The 14,963-nt window shown below is 33.9% G+C and overlaps 1 protein-coding gene across 2 annotated transcripts; it reads right to left on the bottom strand.

Moving 5' to 3' along the window:
- Positions 1-1,335: 1,335 nt before the first annotated feature.
- LOC127076879 (uncharacterized) lies at positions 1,336-14,946 on the bottom strand. Of its 2 annotated transcripts, none has more exons than XM_051018673.1 (14): positions 14,554-14,946; positions 13,838-14,476; positions 13,551-13,757; positions 13,130-13,441; positions 12,309-12,433; positions 10,990-12,135; positions 9,712-9,853; positions 9,438-9,597; positions 8,226-8,389; positions 6,994-7,067; positions 6,224-6,323; positions 4,045-4,106; positions 3,813-3,972; positions 1,336-1,756 (listed from the first exon to the last, which is right to left on the bottom strand). In XM_051018673.1, the coding sequence occupies exons 1-14, from the start codon at positions 14,722-14,724 to the stop codon at positions 1,589-1,591; spliced, it is 3,630 nt and encodes a 1,209-aa protein (XP_050874630.1). In that variant the 5' UTR covers positions 14,725-14,946; the 3' UTR covers positions 1,336-1,588. The 2 variants fall into 2 exon arrangements, with proteins under 2 accessions (XP_050874630.1, XP_050874631.1); XM_051018674.1 differs by lacking the exon at positions 1,336-1,756 and adding an exon at positions 2,776-2,942.
- Between the last annotated feature and the right edge of the window lie 17 nt (positions 14,947-14,963).

The raw sequence follows: 14,963 nt of genomic DNA, 5'->3' as shown, positions 1-14,963 counted from the left end.
ATACCCTTTATGTGAGTATTGAGTGCGTCCGAAGATGCATCTTTGAAAAATGGAAGGGAAAGTTCAAGTTTCCAGTTTGTTCGCTATCACCCATTGTTGAGAAAACTCGAATCTTGAAGTTAACCGGATCAATCTTGATGAATAAGATTCAATCTTTCTGGTAGAATACACCTTTTGTTCTTCACCCATTACTCATGTGAAACAACCACTCATTGGTTGCAAGATGATTCTACACTACACAGAATGAAAGAAGAAAATAAAGTATCTGAAAGTGAGAGAAAAAAAATTCTAGAGGAAGAAGAAGAAGAATGTATATTGTGCGAACTACCCCAAATATTCTTTCACAAGCTAGGAATTGTGTTAGTGATGCCCCAAATCTCAGAATGATTTGTACTTCTAACTTCAAAGGTGGTTGTCATTGATATGACATACAAATTGATGGCAATCATGGACGAGGAATGAGTTCATCTCCTTTTAAGAAAGTGAATGATTATGGGGTGGTGGAGGAACATATGAAAGTCTAGAGGTTATGAGGGAGCATTTTTTATTGGAATAATTTTTTATAAGCAATATATCGTGTGAGAGACATTATTGGAGCTTTTTTTTAATGAGCAATACACTTTGTGAGAGACGTACCACATATTCACCCAAAACTTTAAGATGATAAATGTGTGGGTTCTCTCACTTATTTTTCTCAACACTTCTCCATCAAGTGTGAGTCTATCCACAATACTTCCCTCAAACGGAAGTTCTTTCATTCACATAAACTTGTATCGTCGTTGACACTTTTTCAACGGGACATGCCTCATACCCACCACTATGTACGAAGGATTTTCGATACAAGAAAGTCGGTTATTCACTCAAACCGAACTCTGATACTATATGTTGGAACAAGAGAATCACAATGGTGATTTTTAACGTGAATAGTGAGAAAGAGAGAGAATGGAAGAGAGTAATTATTGAGGATGAAAAATGATGGTCAATCCATTAATGAGATACCCAAAGAATATATGTACAATTATATTAAGTGGTACAAGTAACAAACAAAAATAAATAAATAAATAAACCTATTGTTGTGACCAATTATAAATAGAGTGTAACCGGTTACTCAAACATTTTGTTTTTGCTATAACCTTAAAGAATTATAAATAGAGTGTAACCGGTTACTCAAACATTTTGTTTCTGCTATAACCTTAAAGTGATAGGTATGCAAGTTTTCTCGCTTATAAAGTGTTCATTCTCCATTTCTATAATCAATGTGAAATTTCTCAACACTTTATTTTTCAACACTTATGACTCATAGTTGTTTTTCTCAACATGTTATACCATAGACCGTGCAGAATATAATGCATTTGATACCCCATTAATTTTGTTTCTTTTCTTTTTACAAAATTAAATTGTAACGTTGTCATTGAGAAGGTAATAACCCATACATACATTCTCTATGTACATAATCTCAACCTAAAGTTAGCATATTCATGGGACATAATGTTGTTGACATGTCACAAATCCAACAATGTTTTTTTTGCATTTTGTATTTTGTTGATCAAAGATATAAACGTGAGAATACCGTATACACCCCAGAATTTCAGACGGCATAGTACTCCATCCCATTGTTGACATCTGAATAATATTGATTATAGTTGAGATATTCCCAGAAACGAGAAAGACCAAAACTCACATGCTTAGGTTCCTTCACATAGCAGACGTGCAATTCATTTAGACTTCTATCGAACTTCTGCTTTATGGAAAGGACCTGCAAATAAATTCAAATAGCCGGTCACTACTATTGTGTTTCTTGGAGTATAGGATTCATTATTTTATTTCAGGACATAACCCACATGTATGTTCCAGATAGGATGTTCCATTTTCAAGAGGACCTTTTGGCAAATCTATTTATAATATATAAAATCTAATGTACTAAATTATATTTCAGCAATTATAATCTTTGAATTTATCCTCATCATCATAATTGCACATACGCACAAATCGTCTATTCACCATACAACAATCACAATAAGACATGTTACCTAATATTTTCACTCTATCTTTCTTTATGCACAACTTTTTATAAAAATAAAATAAAAAATTAAAATAATATATTGTAGTTGTGAAATGGAAAGATTTACTATAGTTAATCAGAACTATTTACCCATATCTAATGAAAAATTAAGTATAGTAAATCTTTCCATTTCACAACTATTTTAATAAGAACTAGTAAAATACTCATAAACACCCTAAAAAGAATAATTAGCTCCCTAACAATAAATATAAATATATAAATTATCTTTTAATAATAACTAAAAATATACAATTTGATTCATACATCAATTTTTGTTCATAAACATTCTTATCACTAATTTGATATTTTCTTTAAAAAAATTGTAAATAAAATATATACTACTCATCGTTATTAATAGAAATGTTAATTTATATTTGTTAATGGAGATCCTATGCAGAGTTTCAAAGTCGAAATTTTTTCCCCTTGAAGACAGGGATGAAGAGAAGAGTTCCTGCAATGATACTTCAGGCCATAGATCGGAGATGTACACCCGTCACTCCACATTTTTCCCGATCCCGACCATATTATTTAACTTTTATATATAATATATATAATTACATAATTTTGCATGTTTTTTCATAAAAATAATAATTAATATATTAGAAAATGAAGAATTATCAGTGAATCATTTTATTTTTTATTTCATTATAGTTTCACTATCCAAATACCAAACTCTAAAAATACCCAAATACCAAACTCTAAAAAAGTGTATCCATTACCTACATTGTACACACTGATTCCCCTTCTTTTCTCAATTCTCTTTGTCTCCTCCATTTCTCATCTCATTTATTTTCATCGTTATCATCACAACAACCACTCTCCGTTGTTCACTGTCCTTATGGTAATTACTCTTCAACTTCACTATTCTTCAATTAGAAACCTATTTTTCATTCAATTAGTAAATTAGTGGTTATGTTTTCGTAACTGCAAATGTTTTTGCATTTTTTTTTGTTATTGATATAAGATGTATTTTCATTTTTTAATAAAGAAAGATGCAAAATATATGTTTTTTTAAAAAGAAAAAATAACGAAAGAAATACTAGTATCATAATTTTTATCGAAAAATATAGAATTTTTCTAAGACTCGATCTCCGTGAAAATATATGGGGATGAGGATGGGAAGAAATATTCCCTCGTGACAGAGAAAGGGGACGGGGATGGAAAAAACATTTGGAATCGGGGCGGAGAACTGGGAAGCATCCTCCGCACGTTCCATGCTCCGTTGACATCCCTAATCACTAATGACATTCAGGTTATTCCATCTATAACTATGTTATTATTCTGGAGGGAAATTCCCTTGTATTTATCAATCATAAAACTACTGCAATGCTTTAAAAATGGACAGATAGATAATGTTTTAAATTTAGCTTATAGTTTTGAAATAGACAAACAAATACTTTAAATTCTTTCTAAAATATATTTTTAATTATAATTACAATTACATATTACAAATAAAATTCTAAATATAATATTAAACAATTCTTTTTCAGTTACAATTTATAATTCATAACACTTGATAGATCATATAATTAAATTGATTTAAATTAATGGTATAATTTGAATATTAGTATTCATATTTTAGCTTAGTATTCATTTTTAGCGTAGGATTCCTTTTTTTTTTAGCTTAGTATTCATATTTAAATTAATGTATAATTTTAATATTTTCAAAGAACAGCATAGTATTCATTTTTTTTACATCGTATTTTAATTAAATTCTACTCAATAACGTATAAGTGATGCATGGTTTTACCTGAGATATATTGACTGTGGAAAGTTTTCCTGATAAGTCTCCTAGATGATTTCCAATATCCCAAGCACCTATTGTAATACAAGACCGGAAATCGAGTGCACATTGCAAAATGCTCTCAATAATGCTGCCCATTGCCTTTGTTTCATCAGATAGGAAACATCTGCAAATAGCATATACATAAATTATACATTTGAATTTCTAGCAACTATGTATCAATTGAATGTAAACTTACATTCTTAACGAATCAGCAAGATATTCCATGTGCACAGACTCTAAATCCATCATATCTTTCACCTGCATATTGGGGATATCCAAAACATTAATATAGTGATTGAATTTCGAACGATCGTCATGCTTTAAGAAAATGTTTGGGCTTTATTTGTTCCCAATTATAGGAAAAAGTCACAAATTTAAGGATATATTAATTCTTAAAATTACTCTAATATCCTTAACATCTGTCCCCAAGCAACCATAACTTTAATACAACAATTTATTTTATTAAATGGAGTCGGCTACATGGATTAAATTACACCATAATGTTCTATCCAAAACATGTTTCTATCTAATTTTTGAATCTCCGAATCTTATTAATTTTTCCATAGCTTTTCTAGATCTTCTCCCTCTAATTGTTTGACTTCTCTATATGTTCTTGATCTTCTCTCCATCTGTTCTAGATCACCTAAGTTTGTTTCTCAATATACTATAGGTGTTACCCCAACACTTTCTCTAATATTAACATTTCTAATTTTATCTCGTATAGACTTACCAGACATTCAACCCAACATTTTCATCTTTGTTACACTTATTTTATTTTAATTATGTAATGATTCATAACCGTCCAACATTCTGACTCTTCCAATATCGTAGTTCTTACAGGTGTCCAATAAGAGCTTCCCCGTATATAATTTTAATGATAAGATATATAAAATTACAAAGAGGAGAACGGGGTAAAAAGTATAGCTGCGAGGCCCCATTTCCTTCGAAGAACCTTTAGCATTAAGTTGAACACTGCCAAGGGGCCAAAGACACCCCATTTCCTTCGAAGAACCTTTAGCATTAAGTTGAACATTGCCAAGGGGTCAAAGACACCTTATCCAATAAAATTAAAAGATTTAGGGCAGTGAGAAACTGTTCCAAAGCAAACAGTATGAATAGCAGCACCTCCGAAAGAAACGGAGGACTCCATTCAGTAACTCCGTGATCGCCTTCTAAACTATCAGAATAAGGTAAAGCTTGAAGATAAGTTTTATACTCTATTAATATATCAGTCCCTCTAGTCGGGTGCCCCCGGTGTCGATGTCGAGGGAATTGGACGAATAAAGATTAAAAAAAGAATTGATCTGATTCAAGTGATAATCACTTGATAATCACTAATAATCACTTCGAGAGTCATGATGATATTACTGAGGAACGTCTTTATCAGAATATTTTTGCTTTTCATTTCAGACAATTAGCAATAATTTTTCTGTGGACGCCCAATGCAAAGAAAATGCACATTGGGTCTTTAAAACAATTCAAAGCATTTTGATAATAATAGTTTGATCTGTTTTACCGAGAAGGTCTATGGTTTGAGTCCGTATATCCCTAATATTACTACCGATACTACTCGTTTTTCAACTCCCTCCAAATTGAAGCGATTCCACCCGTATATAATACCGTGCTTCCTTACTTGGACAAGGCACAAATATCTAAATTTAATATTTTTAGATACTTTTTCAGACCTATTTGCACAGCCCAAATTGTCCTTACTAGATTTAAATCAAAGCAGCAGAAACTGTTCCGAAGAAGCTAAAAGCCTAGATCCTTATAGGATTAGAATTGGTTTCCCTATTAGTGTCCGTAGAACTATATTAGGAATGAGATGTGAGTTAAATGCAACCTAGGGAAATATGTGCAGGATCAGGATGTCTTATATCAAGTTCTCCCATAATGAAATAAAAAATACAATCTCCATAAAAGGAATGTCCTATGTATACCTACTTGTATGCAGTTACCTTGCTCAAAAGATAGAACGTAAATGTCAGATATAAATTTCAACTAAGAGACCACAGTTAAGCAATGATGGAAAATAACAATTTTGTGCTGAAAATGAAGCACCATAATGCATCAATTATGGACACTATTTTGGAAAATCGTTACTTTCTAAAATGTGGAATCCCAACTATGGACACTATATAAGCAATTATGGAAAATAACGATTTTCAGCATACTATATAAGCGATTATGGAAAATAACGATTTTCAGCATACTATATAAGCAATTATGGAAAATAACGATTTTGTGCTGAAAATAAAGCACCATAATGCATCAATTTATACTTTGAAGATAAAGATACATAGAAATCAAACTAAATAAATAACTGGCAAATAGAACTAAATAAATAACTGGCAAATAGAACCCTTGGTTTCAACCTTGTGACGAAGGGAATGAAGAAATCTGCACCATGACACGTGTGATAATTGTGATTCCACATATTGCTGCAGAGTAGATACAAAATGGCTGATCTGGTGCCTGTCAATGAAAGTGGAGCAAAGGATGCTTAGAAACACCAATATGCAGATAAAAGAAGTTCATCTTCAATATTCAATATTTACAAGAGGAACAATTTTAACCAATGCTCTTTGAATTTCCCTTTAAATTGTATGGAAAATATTCTGCATACTTCTATACATTGTGTTACGGGTCCCATCGGACAATATATGGCCCGAACATGTGTTTATAAGTGAGGACAATCCTCATCCTACAAGCCGGTTTAGTAGGGTTGTTAGGCTCAAGAGCTTTGGTATAAGATCCGATGGGCCACCTGCTATTAGGTTTCCGCTATCGGACCACCCACCATTTATTTTTACGTTCCAGATGTCAAGTCTTGGGCGTGAGGGGATTGTGTTAAGAATCTCACATCGAACAATATATGACCCGAACATGTGTTTATAAGTGAGGGCAATCCCCGCCCTACAAACCGGTTTTGTAGGGTTGACGTAGGCCCAACCACATTTCTTAACACATTGGTATCAAAGATTTCCTAGATTTATCAACGACAGTGTCCTCACCTAGACTACATGGTTCAAACCTCCAAGGCTCCTTACATTAAAAATGATAACATGACATGACCCTGAAGAATATCACATCAAACTGAATATACATAATAGTCCAAGACTTCCCAAAAATATCGAGTACATACCTCATCTTCATTAATATATTAAGATGCTGGCGTATTTCAGCATTGTGATCCTTATTGGTTGTATGTGCCATATCCTGTTCACCAAAATTGAAAGAAAATAAGCACTTTCAATAAAATCAAAAGCCCTTAGATTCCATTGAAAAATCAAAATATAAGTGTGATTCTGAAAAATAGAAGCATTTGGGATATCAGATTATATACTTCAGAATGTAGCTGCAGATTTATGAAATAACAGGCTCTCCAACATTGTAAGAAAAGTTATTTGTAATCATGCACATAGAAACATGCAAGGCACTTTACAAATTAAAAGAAAATAACAAAATAATATATTTTTTAAGGGATATCACAAAAATAAACTTCTACATAAAAATTGTTAAGATCCGACATTGAGCAGAGATATGCCCAAAAAAGTCCGTATAAGACATGAGCAATCCTCGTCCCTTAAGTTAATTTTTGGGGTTGAGTTAGGTTTGGCCCAAATTTTGAGATGGTATTAGAGTCGTCCAAGATATGGTATGGCCAAAATTGCAAAACTAACACTCCAAATGAGTAATCCTATGCATGAGGGGGGTGCTGAAAACTTGAAAAACCACCTCTACTAAAGATACAACCAAAGTAGTCCTTATAAGACTTTGCCAATCCTCACCCCTTGAGCTAGTGTTTGGAGTTAAGTTGGGCTTAGGCCAAATTCTATGAAAAAAATTAAAGCAATAACCAATAAATAGTTACTCCTCAACAACTCTTTGGACATCATTAACTGATAAGTGGGTCAATAGTTTTAAATTGGAAACTTCCGGCCGATAATTCCTTTATGTGACACCCCAATTTATTTTATCAAATGCACCCACATATACGGAAGTCATTTCAGAAATAGAAATAAAACAGAATAAATGCACAAAACACACTCAACCAGAATTCGATACACTTATACCAGTACTTGTTTATCTCACAGTTAAAAGTTAAAAGAAGTGCAAAGTAGATAAAATTACAGAAAGCTCATTTCAGAAATTAGGCAATGTTGTACCGTAGTATGTTTTATTGATTAATCCATCAAAGTGATAACTTTGGCATGTGCCATTTGTAATTTCTACTTTAAATGTTAACGTTAGCCCACTCATTATGTATTTCATAGACAAAAACTCACTTTTTTAGAGGATATAAAAAAAATAAATGCAGATACACACAATAATAACAACTGGAAAGGAAAAGGGAGATACCGGAAGAAATCACACCTTTAAGGAGCACCACACATCAGTCAATGAAAATAAGGCAAGCTTCACTTGTATCAAAAAGCTGAATATATCAGCATATATTTTTAACGCAGCAGGTGTCAAAATAATACATAGTGGCCAATCCACGTGGTAACCCAGTCCTAAGAAATCGAAAGAACGGACTCCTGCCATTATTTACGAATTTCTTTATCAGATACATAATTTTACCGTCCACCGATGGGTGAGGTGAGCTTGTCAAACTTGATATGAAAATGAAAATGAAAATGAAAATATTAATGACAGTGATCACGACAATAATAAAACCAAATAGCTAATCAAAATTGTTGAGTAACTGTTGAGTAGAAGAACTAGAGAAAATGTAAAGATAACTTTTCTATATTTCTAAATATAAATTATTGATCTTGAAGATAAAGTTACAAGAATTTATATGATCACTATCCTGCACACACAATGGTTCTATCCTATACACACACCGATAACATACTGAGAGGCAGACACAACTAGTTTATGCTGATGTGGTGCTTCTATAACTAACATTTGTGTCTTGTGAGGCACACTAAACAAACTGATAAAAACAACTACGATATGGCTGTATTTTATACAGATGAACATAGTAATATTCTAAGAGTCACAAACAAGCAAACAGGAAATCAACTTCTATTCATTATATTAGTGTCCTTGTTGAAGTTATGGGTTTTAGCAAAAAATAATAAGAAAAAATAGTTAGGGTGAAATATGATTGATAATCAACTTTAAACTAACTTGATACAAATGACTAAAAATTAACCCCTATTAACGTATACAAGACTCCTAATCCTAAATAAATAGGGAAATCACAAAACAAATCATAATAATAACCAAGTAATATGTAAACTAATCATAGGGTATATTCTAAGATTAGAAACTGATCCTATTAGATAAACTAAGATACTCCAATATAATATGAATCATATTATAAAAATATTCATATTTTCTAACAATTCAATAATTTTGTTGAATTTAAAAAAAAAATAGATAAAAACTGACCGAATCTTTAATAGGTAAATAAAAACATCCATATAAGTAGGAGGAGGGGCATATAGTGTCCTATGTAGTTAATTTGAAATGATTTTATACTTTATTCTCAATGTAGTGAAAACAAAATACTGGTTCTCTAGGAAAAGATTGAATACAAACTAGGGGCAATTCCTTTCAGTAGTAGAATGGATGTACCGATAGCAGATGCCGAAAGAGGTAATTTCCCATGTCCTTTCATGTACACAAACAACCTAGACTTATTGGTGTCTTGCTCACAAGAAGACTTCTGAATTGACAATTCAAGTAGGCCTTGAATTTCTGGAAGTCTCTCATTAGCTTCTGTAACAGACCACTTCTGTGGTTTCAAGTAAAACAAACAATGAGTAAAGGTGCAGTATAGTAGACTATAGTCAGAACTCAAAGCTATGAAATATTATGCAAGTCATTGTCAATCATAATTTAGGAATACATGTCGCCAAAGTGACAAGATAAACAAATCTGCCCAATCTGCCAATTCCATAAAATGATACCGCCGCAGTGCTAAAAGATGCTCTTGCAGCTTAAATGCCTCCTCAAGCACATTGATGATTAATTTGCTGACATAATTGTATCTGGCATCGTTAAGGACATGCAAAGCTATTACATAATTCTTTCGAAAAGAAATATATTGAGCAAATCAACCCATTTGAACATGAGAAATTGTTGATGATCTCATGTAATAACGTATTTATAATACTTATTCTACCTTGTTCATATATCAACTTTCACATATAAATTCTAAACATGGCCAAAAAAGTAGTATTGTCCCTCTCAACATTTTACATTTTATACAGGCTTACTGCATAACTTGCACCTAGGTTGGTACAATAATACTCAGGACAAAGTTAACATGGTGCATGAGTTCTAAATGGCATCAAATAATTAATGCAGCTTGTCCCACCTAATGGGGTAAAGTCTACATGTTTTCGAAAAATATTTATGCACCACTGAAGCATTCTACCATTTCAAAATATAAAAATAATTAGAAATATTTGCATTTCTTGTGATTTCTTGCTAGTTGATTGTATAACTTTCTAACCCATTTCAAGTCCACCAAACAGTCAAATTTCTTTGTGATTACGATGCCTTCCAGTAGATTGCTACATTTCAACTACATCAGTAAAGAAGCTAATTGAGGCTGCATTAACCAATTTACAAAAGATGATAAAACTGACATGACAGATGCATGAACAGCATCAAAAGGAGACGGATATTCTTGGGTGCCTAAGTCCACATCGAGTTGTGGAGGATGCTTTGTTGAGTATTTATGTGGTTTGGTTCCTCCTCCTTGATAACTAGTTTTTAAGGGAGGGTTCCCCAAGTGCTTGGATACCTATCAATTAGTATCAATCAGAGTTGGTTGTCTTGTTGGTAGCTCAAAAAGGGCTACCTACGGAAGGGTTGACCAAAAAGGCTAAGTAAAGCATCCTAGAGTGTAGTTTCCAAAATGTTGGATATCAATCTCTAGGGCAGTACTATGATAGGGACTTGGGCATTATGGAGTGCCTAAGTTCCACATCAAATAGTATGAGATGCTTGGTGCAGTATTTAAGTGGCTTGGTTCTGCTTCAAAGAAAGGATTCCTAAAGTGCTTGGATACCTATCAAGTATCATGCTGAGAAATAGAAGTTATAGTGGAGTGAAATATATAACAGCGCACCTAAACCATTCAATTAGATTACCAGAATAAATATAAAGATAAGGATACTGAACCATGATTTCCTGAATTAAGCACTTGTCAATTATAATATCAAGTGGCATCTCAAATGTTGACAGCAAATTCTGCTTTTGAGTAGCATCACAATCAACAGTTTTCCTAAAACTGCCCAGCAGTCTTTCCCAGCTGCTCCCACCAGATGCATCTGTTGAAACATATTGCTTATGGTCTACCACATCCAGTGAAGCATCAAAACAATATTTGGAAACATCAACCAACCCATCCTCATTCCTATGGCCAATTTCTTCATATTCATTATTCTGATTACCATGAGTAGATGCACAACTATCTAAAGGATACGAAGATGTGCTTATACAGATTGAATTGGTGGGTAACTTGTCCATATAAACCTTACAAGGGTCCTCTACAGTAGAAAAGTTGAAGTACGGCAAGGTTTGTGCATGATCTACTTTGCATTTTTCCCCGTTCATACCTGTCTGTTGAAGCAAAACATTTCTAGTCAACATTAGGTTCATACTAAAGGGACTAATGCTAGAAAGATTGCATTGATGGCCAACTTTTAGCGGTTGAAAAGCACGCAAACATGAATCTAGTGTGTGATTAACAGGTTGATCCTCACTCAAGATGTCCACACTCAAAATATCACCATTGGCAATGTGACATAAGGGGGAATAATTCAGGGGTTGCAAGTGCTTTTCTGTCATTTTTTGCTCAACAGTTCTATCATCATCAAATGATTTTTTCAGTAAGTGAACCATTGATGAATAACTATCAATGCAGCTATCTCTCTGTAGAATACTGAACTTACTTGAGCACCTTGAATTCTCAGGATTTAGAGTATCAAACACACTTGATATCATTCCCTCATTGGAGGACTTCACCAAATGATCGACGGCATCCATTTGATCACATATTCCATGTGAATCACTGCCTGACTTTTCATGATGACGTGAATTTTGTATTGAACTACTTAAGGTATTAATCTTCAAGAATTTTAAAGCAGATAGATGACTTTGTTGCCCTGCTATTGGGTAAGGCCAACCACTAAGCTGATCGGACTCCAATTGCTCCTCAGTGCTGTTTAAGGATGAAGTTTCAGATGAACCATACATATCTTCCAGCAAAGAGAACTCATCTTCTGTACTTGACACATCCGAGTCCAAATTATCAAATCCCCTGAGAATTTCTACAAAACATCAACGAAGAAATAACAAAGGGAAATAAACGTGCAAGGATAAATGACTAATATGCCAAGTAGAGAATGGGAGAAACATGTTCATTAGTGCATGCATCTTCATGCACACACATTTTTCCTAGGGATGGGAGGAGGGGGATGAAAGTAAGATTACATTTTTGAAGAACTTTTATCTGCTGTTGGACAGACAATAGGTTCATCTTCTGACATGAGCTGGCATAGTTTGTCTAAAGTCCCCCCACCATTATCAAAAGAAGGAACTGGAGTAGGCATAGGTACCTGCAAAAGGAAATTCTTCATTAGTGAGAATAAAAAAACTAAAGAAGTATGCACCTACTCACAATAGGAAAATCAGTTTTCTTTCTGCTCCCCATCTCATTTTTGGGGTCTCTACAACAACAACAACAACAACCAAATCTTATCCCACTAAGCGGGATCGGCTACATGGATCAACTTTTGCCATAATGTTCTATACAGGACCATATTTTTATCCAAATCGTTAATATCGAGATCTTTCTTAATAACTTCTTTTATAGTTTTTCTAAGTCTTCCTTTACCTCTAGTTGTTTGACTCTATTTATCTAGATCTTTCTACCTATATTTTTTGGGTCCCTAATGAACCCAATTGCATACTCCTTGTACTCCTTTTTCGTTTAGTGTAACATCCAAAAACTAATTGTTGATGAAAATAAAGATAAAACAAGATCATTATTGGGAATGGGACCATGATGAGACAATTTTTTATTCCATGTAAGATCGCTGCATCATTAATATTATCTTAAATAATGATGATCTATTCTGGAACATAGAGCAGTAACATGACGAACTGCAAACAAATGTTATTACTACAAAATCAATGCATGAATCTGAGAACTATTGCACTTATATGTAACAAGCAATATATAGCAATTAGAAGAAAATCAATGGAAGTGAAAAGTGTACTGTACAAGAAACCAAAACTATGGAGTATGATACCTGCTGATATCTAACTTCTAAGCTGCTCAAAAGGCTTTCAATTTTTTCATTCATCCTTTTATAGTAGCTTTTTCGTGCAAGCACCATATTTTGTATAATATCTTTGTTGAAAGTCAGTGGAGAAAAATAAGGCAGATTATTGCTTGAGAAGCCACTCCAGCAGGGTAGAAAGTCATCAGAACTATGTTTTCCAGCAGCAACATCAATGCACAGTTCAAGTAATTTCAATAGTACTCGAAGCTGCTGACCAGCTCTAACAAGTGGAACCAATAAATCCTTGAGAAATCCAGGAACGGGAACTCCATCTCGCAACTGACATTACGAAGTCTCCACTATGAGAATCAATCTAACACAGCGATAGTACAATATTATACATACAGAAAAAAAAAACAGTGTGGAGATCAGCACACGAAAGAATTACCCTGATACTTGCCGATGGGAAGTCAACAAAAGCACCGGCTTGACCATGTGACTTAGGAGAAAAACAGTCGATATTTTCAACAATGAACTCGTTATAGGGATCATGGATTTCCGCTTTGAAAATCCAAGATCTAATGAATCCACAATATGGTTCACATGATTGAAGAAAGAGAAACTTGAGCAAATCACATTGAGCAGAATCAGCAACCTAAATTTCAGAAAGCAGTAAAGATGAGAAGATATTTGTTTTATATGATACGAAAAGTTGACGTTCGATACGGGTCTGACCTGTAATTGTGCATACAAAAATGTTAACAAGTCCCCCCCTCTGGAGAAGTTAGAAAAATCAGAAGTAGCTTTAGTAATGAGATCCTCAAAATGAGTATCTGAAACGCAATGAGCCCACTTTTGTAGGTTACATATGCTTGCAAGTGCTTCAATCTGGAGTCTCAGTTGTTTTGTGTGCAGAAATAAGTCAAGCAGTGTAATTTCAGAATGCGCAACACTCTTCAAACAACCGGAGACGGAGAAATCAACATGTTTGGAAGAACGCCTGGAAATGACAGATGCATGGAGTGTATCCAGTCCAGAAATGTATCCTTCCAAGACGTTTCCCACAGCCACAGCAAATGCTTGATTAACAAGAGTATAAGGAGGGAGGGAAGGGTCTTGATCCTGTTGAATGTGGTTTAGGGTATTTGTAAAATAATCAACAAAGTGACGAAGTAGAAAAACAAGAGAACCGGTTGAAGCAATGGATTGAAGAATGTTTGACAAAGAACGAGTGGTGGAGGCTCGATTCCATAGATGGAGGAAAGTGGTGTGAGGAGGATGAGAAGAAAAAAGGGGAGATAGGTTTTGGATAGTGAGAAGAGATGATTTACTACCTAGCAAAGCATTAGTCGCCAACCTCACCAAACTTTGTTCCTGAAGCCAAATTGATTTTGAAATCAGTTATTGTGATGAAAGTAAACAAGAGAAAAACCAGTTGAAATTGGACTTACAGAGAGAGTGGAGAGGGTTTGATTTGATGATGATGATTTAGAAGAAGAAGATGAGCGTGCGCGAAGTCCACTTTCGGAGGGTAGAGATTCCCAAGTTTTAGGGGGAAGCCATGGATTATTGTTTATCTTCAAATTCTCCAGCAATGAGGCACTCGATGCCCATTCCATCATTCTCTTCTCTCTCTCTCTCTCGCGCGCGCGCTACTACAAATCTCAATCTCAATTCAGTATACTAATTTCCATTTCTCTTGTTTGTGGTAAACTAAAGGGCGCTTAACTTTTTCAGAATTTTAAATCATGGATTCACATATTCCTCCTCCGCTTTACTAAACTTTACTAGTAACCTCTTACTCCTTGCAACCTGCAACTATCCACTCAGGCTCTTTTTTTTAGAATATAAAATTAATAAC

Source organism: Lathyrus oleraceus, chromosome 4 (assembly GCF_024323335.1).
Source record: "Lathyrus oleraceus cultivar Zhongwan6 chromosome 4, CAAS_Psat_ZW6_1.0, whole genome shotgun sequence".
Taxonomy (NCBI): Eukaryota; Viridiplantae; Streptophyta; class Magnoliopsida; order Fabales; family Fabaceae; genus Lathyrus; species Lathyrus oleraceus.
The sequence above is the reverse complement of the archived record's forward strand: the minus strand, read 5'-3'. Positions and strand labels throughout refer to the sequence as shown.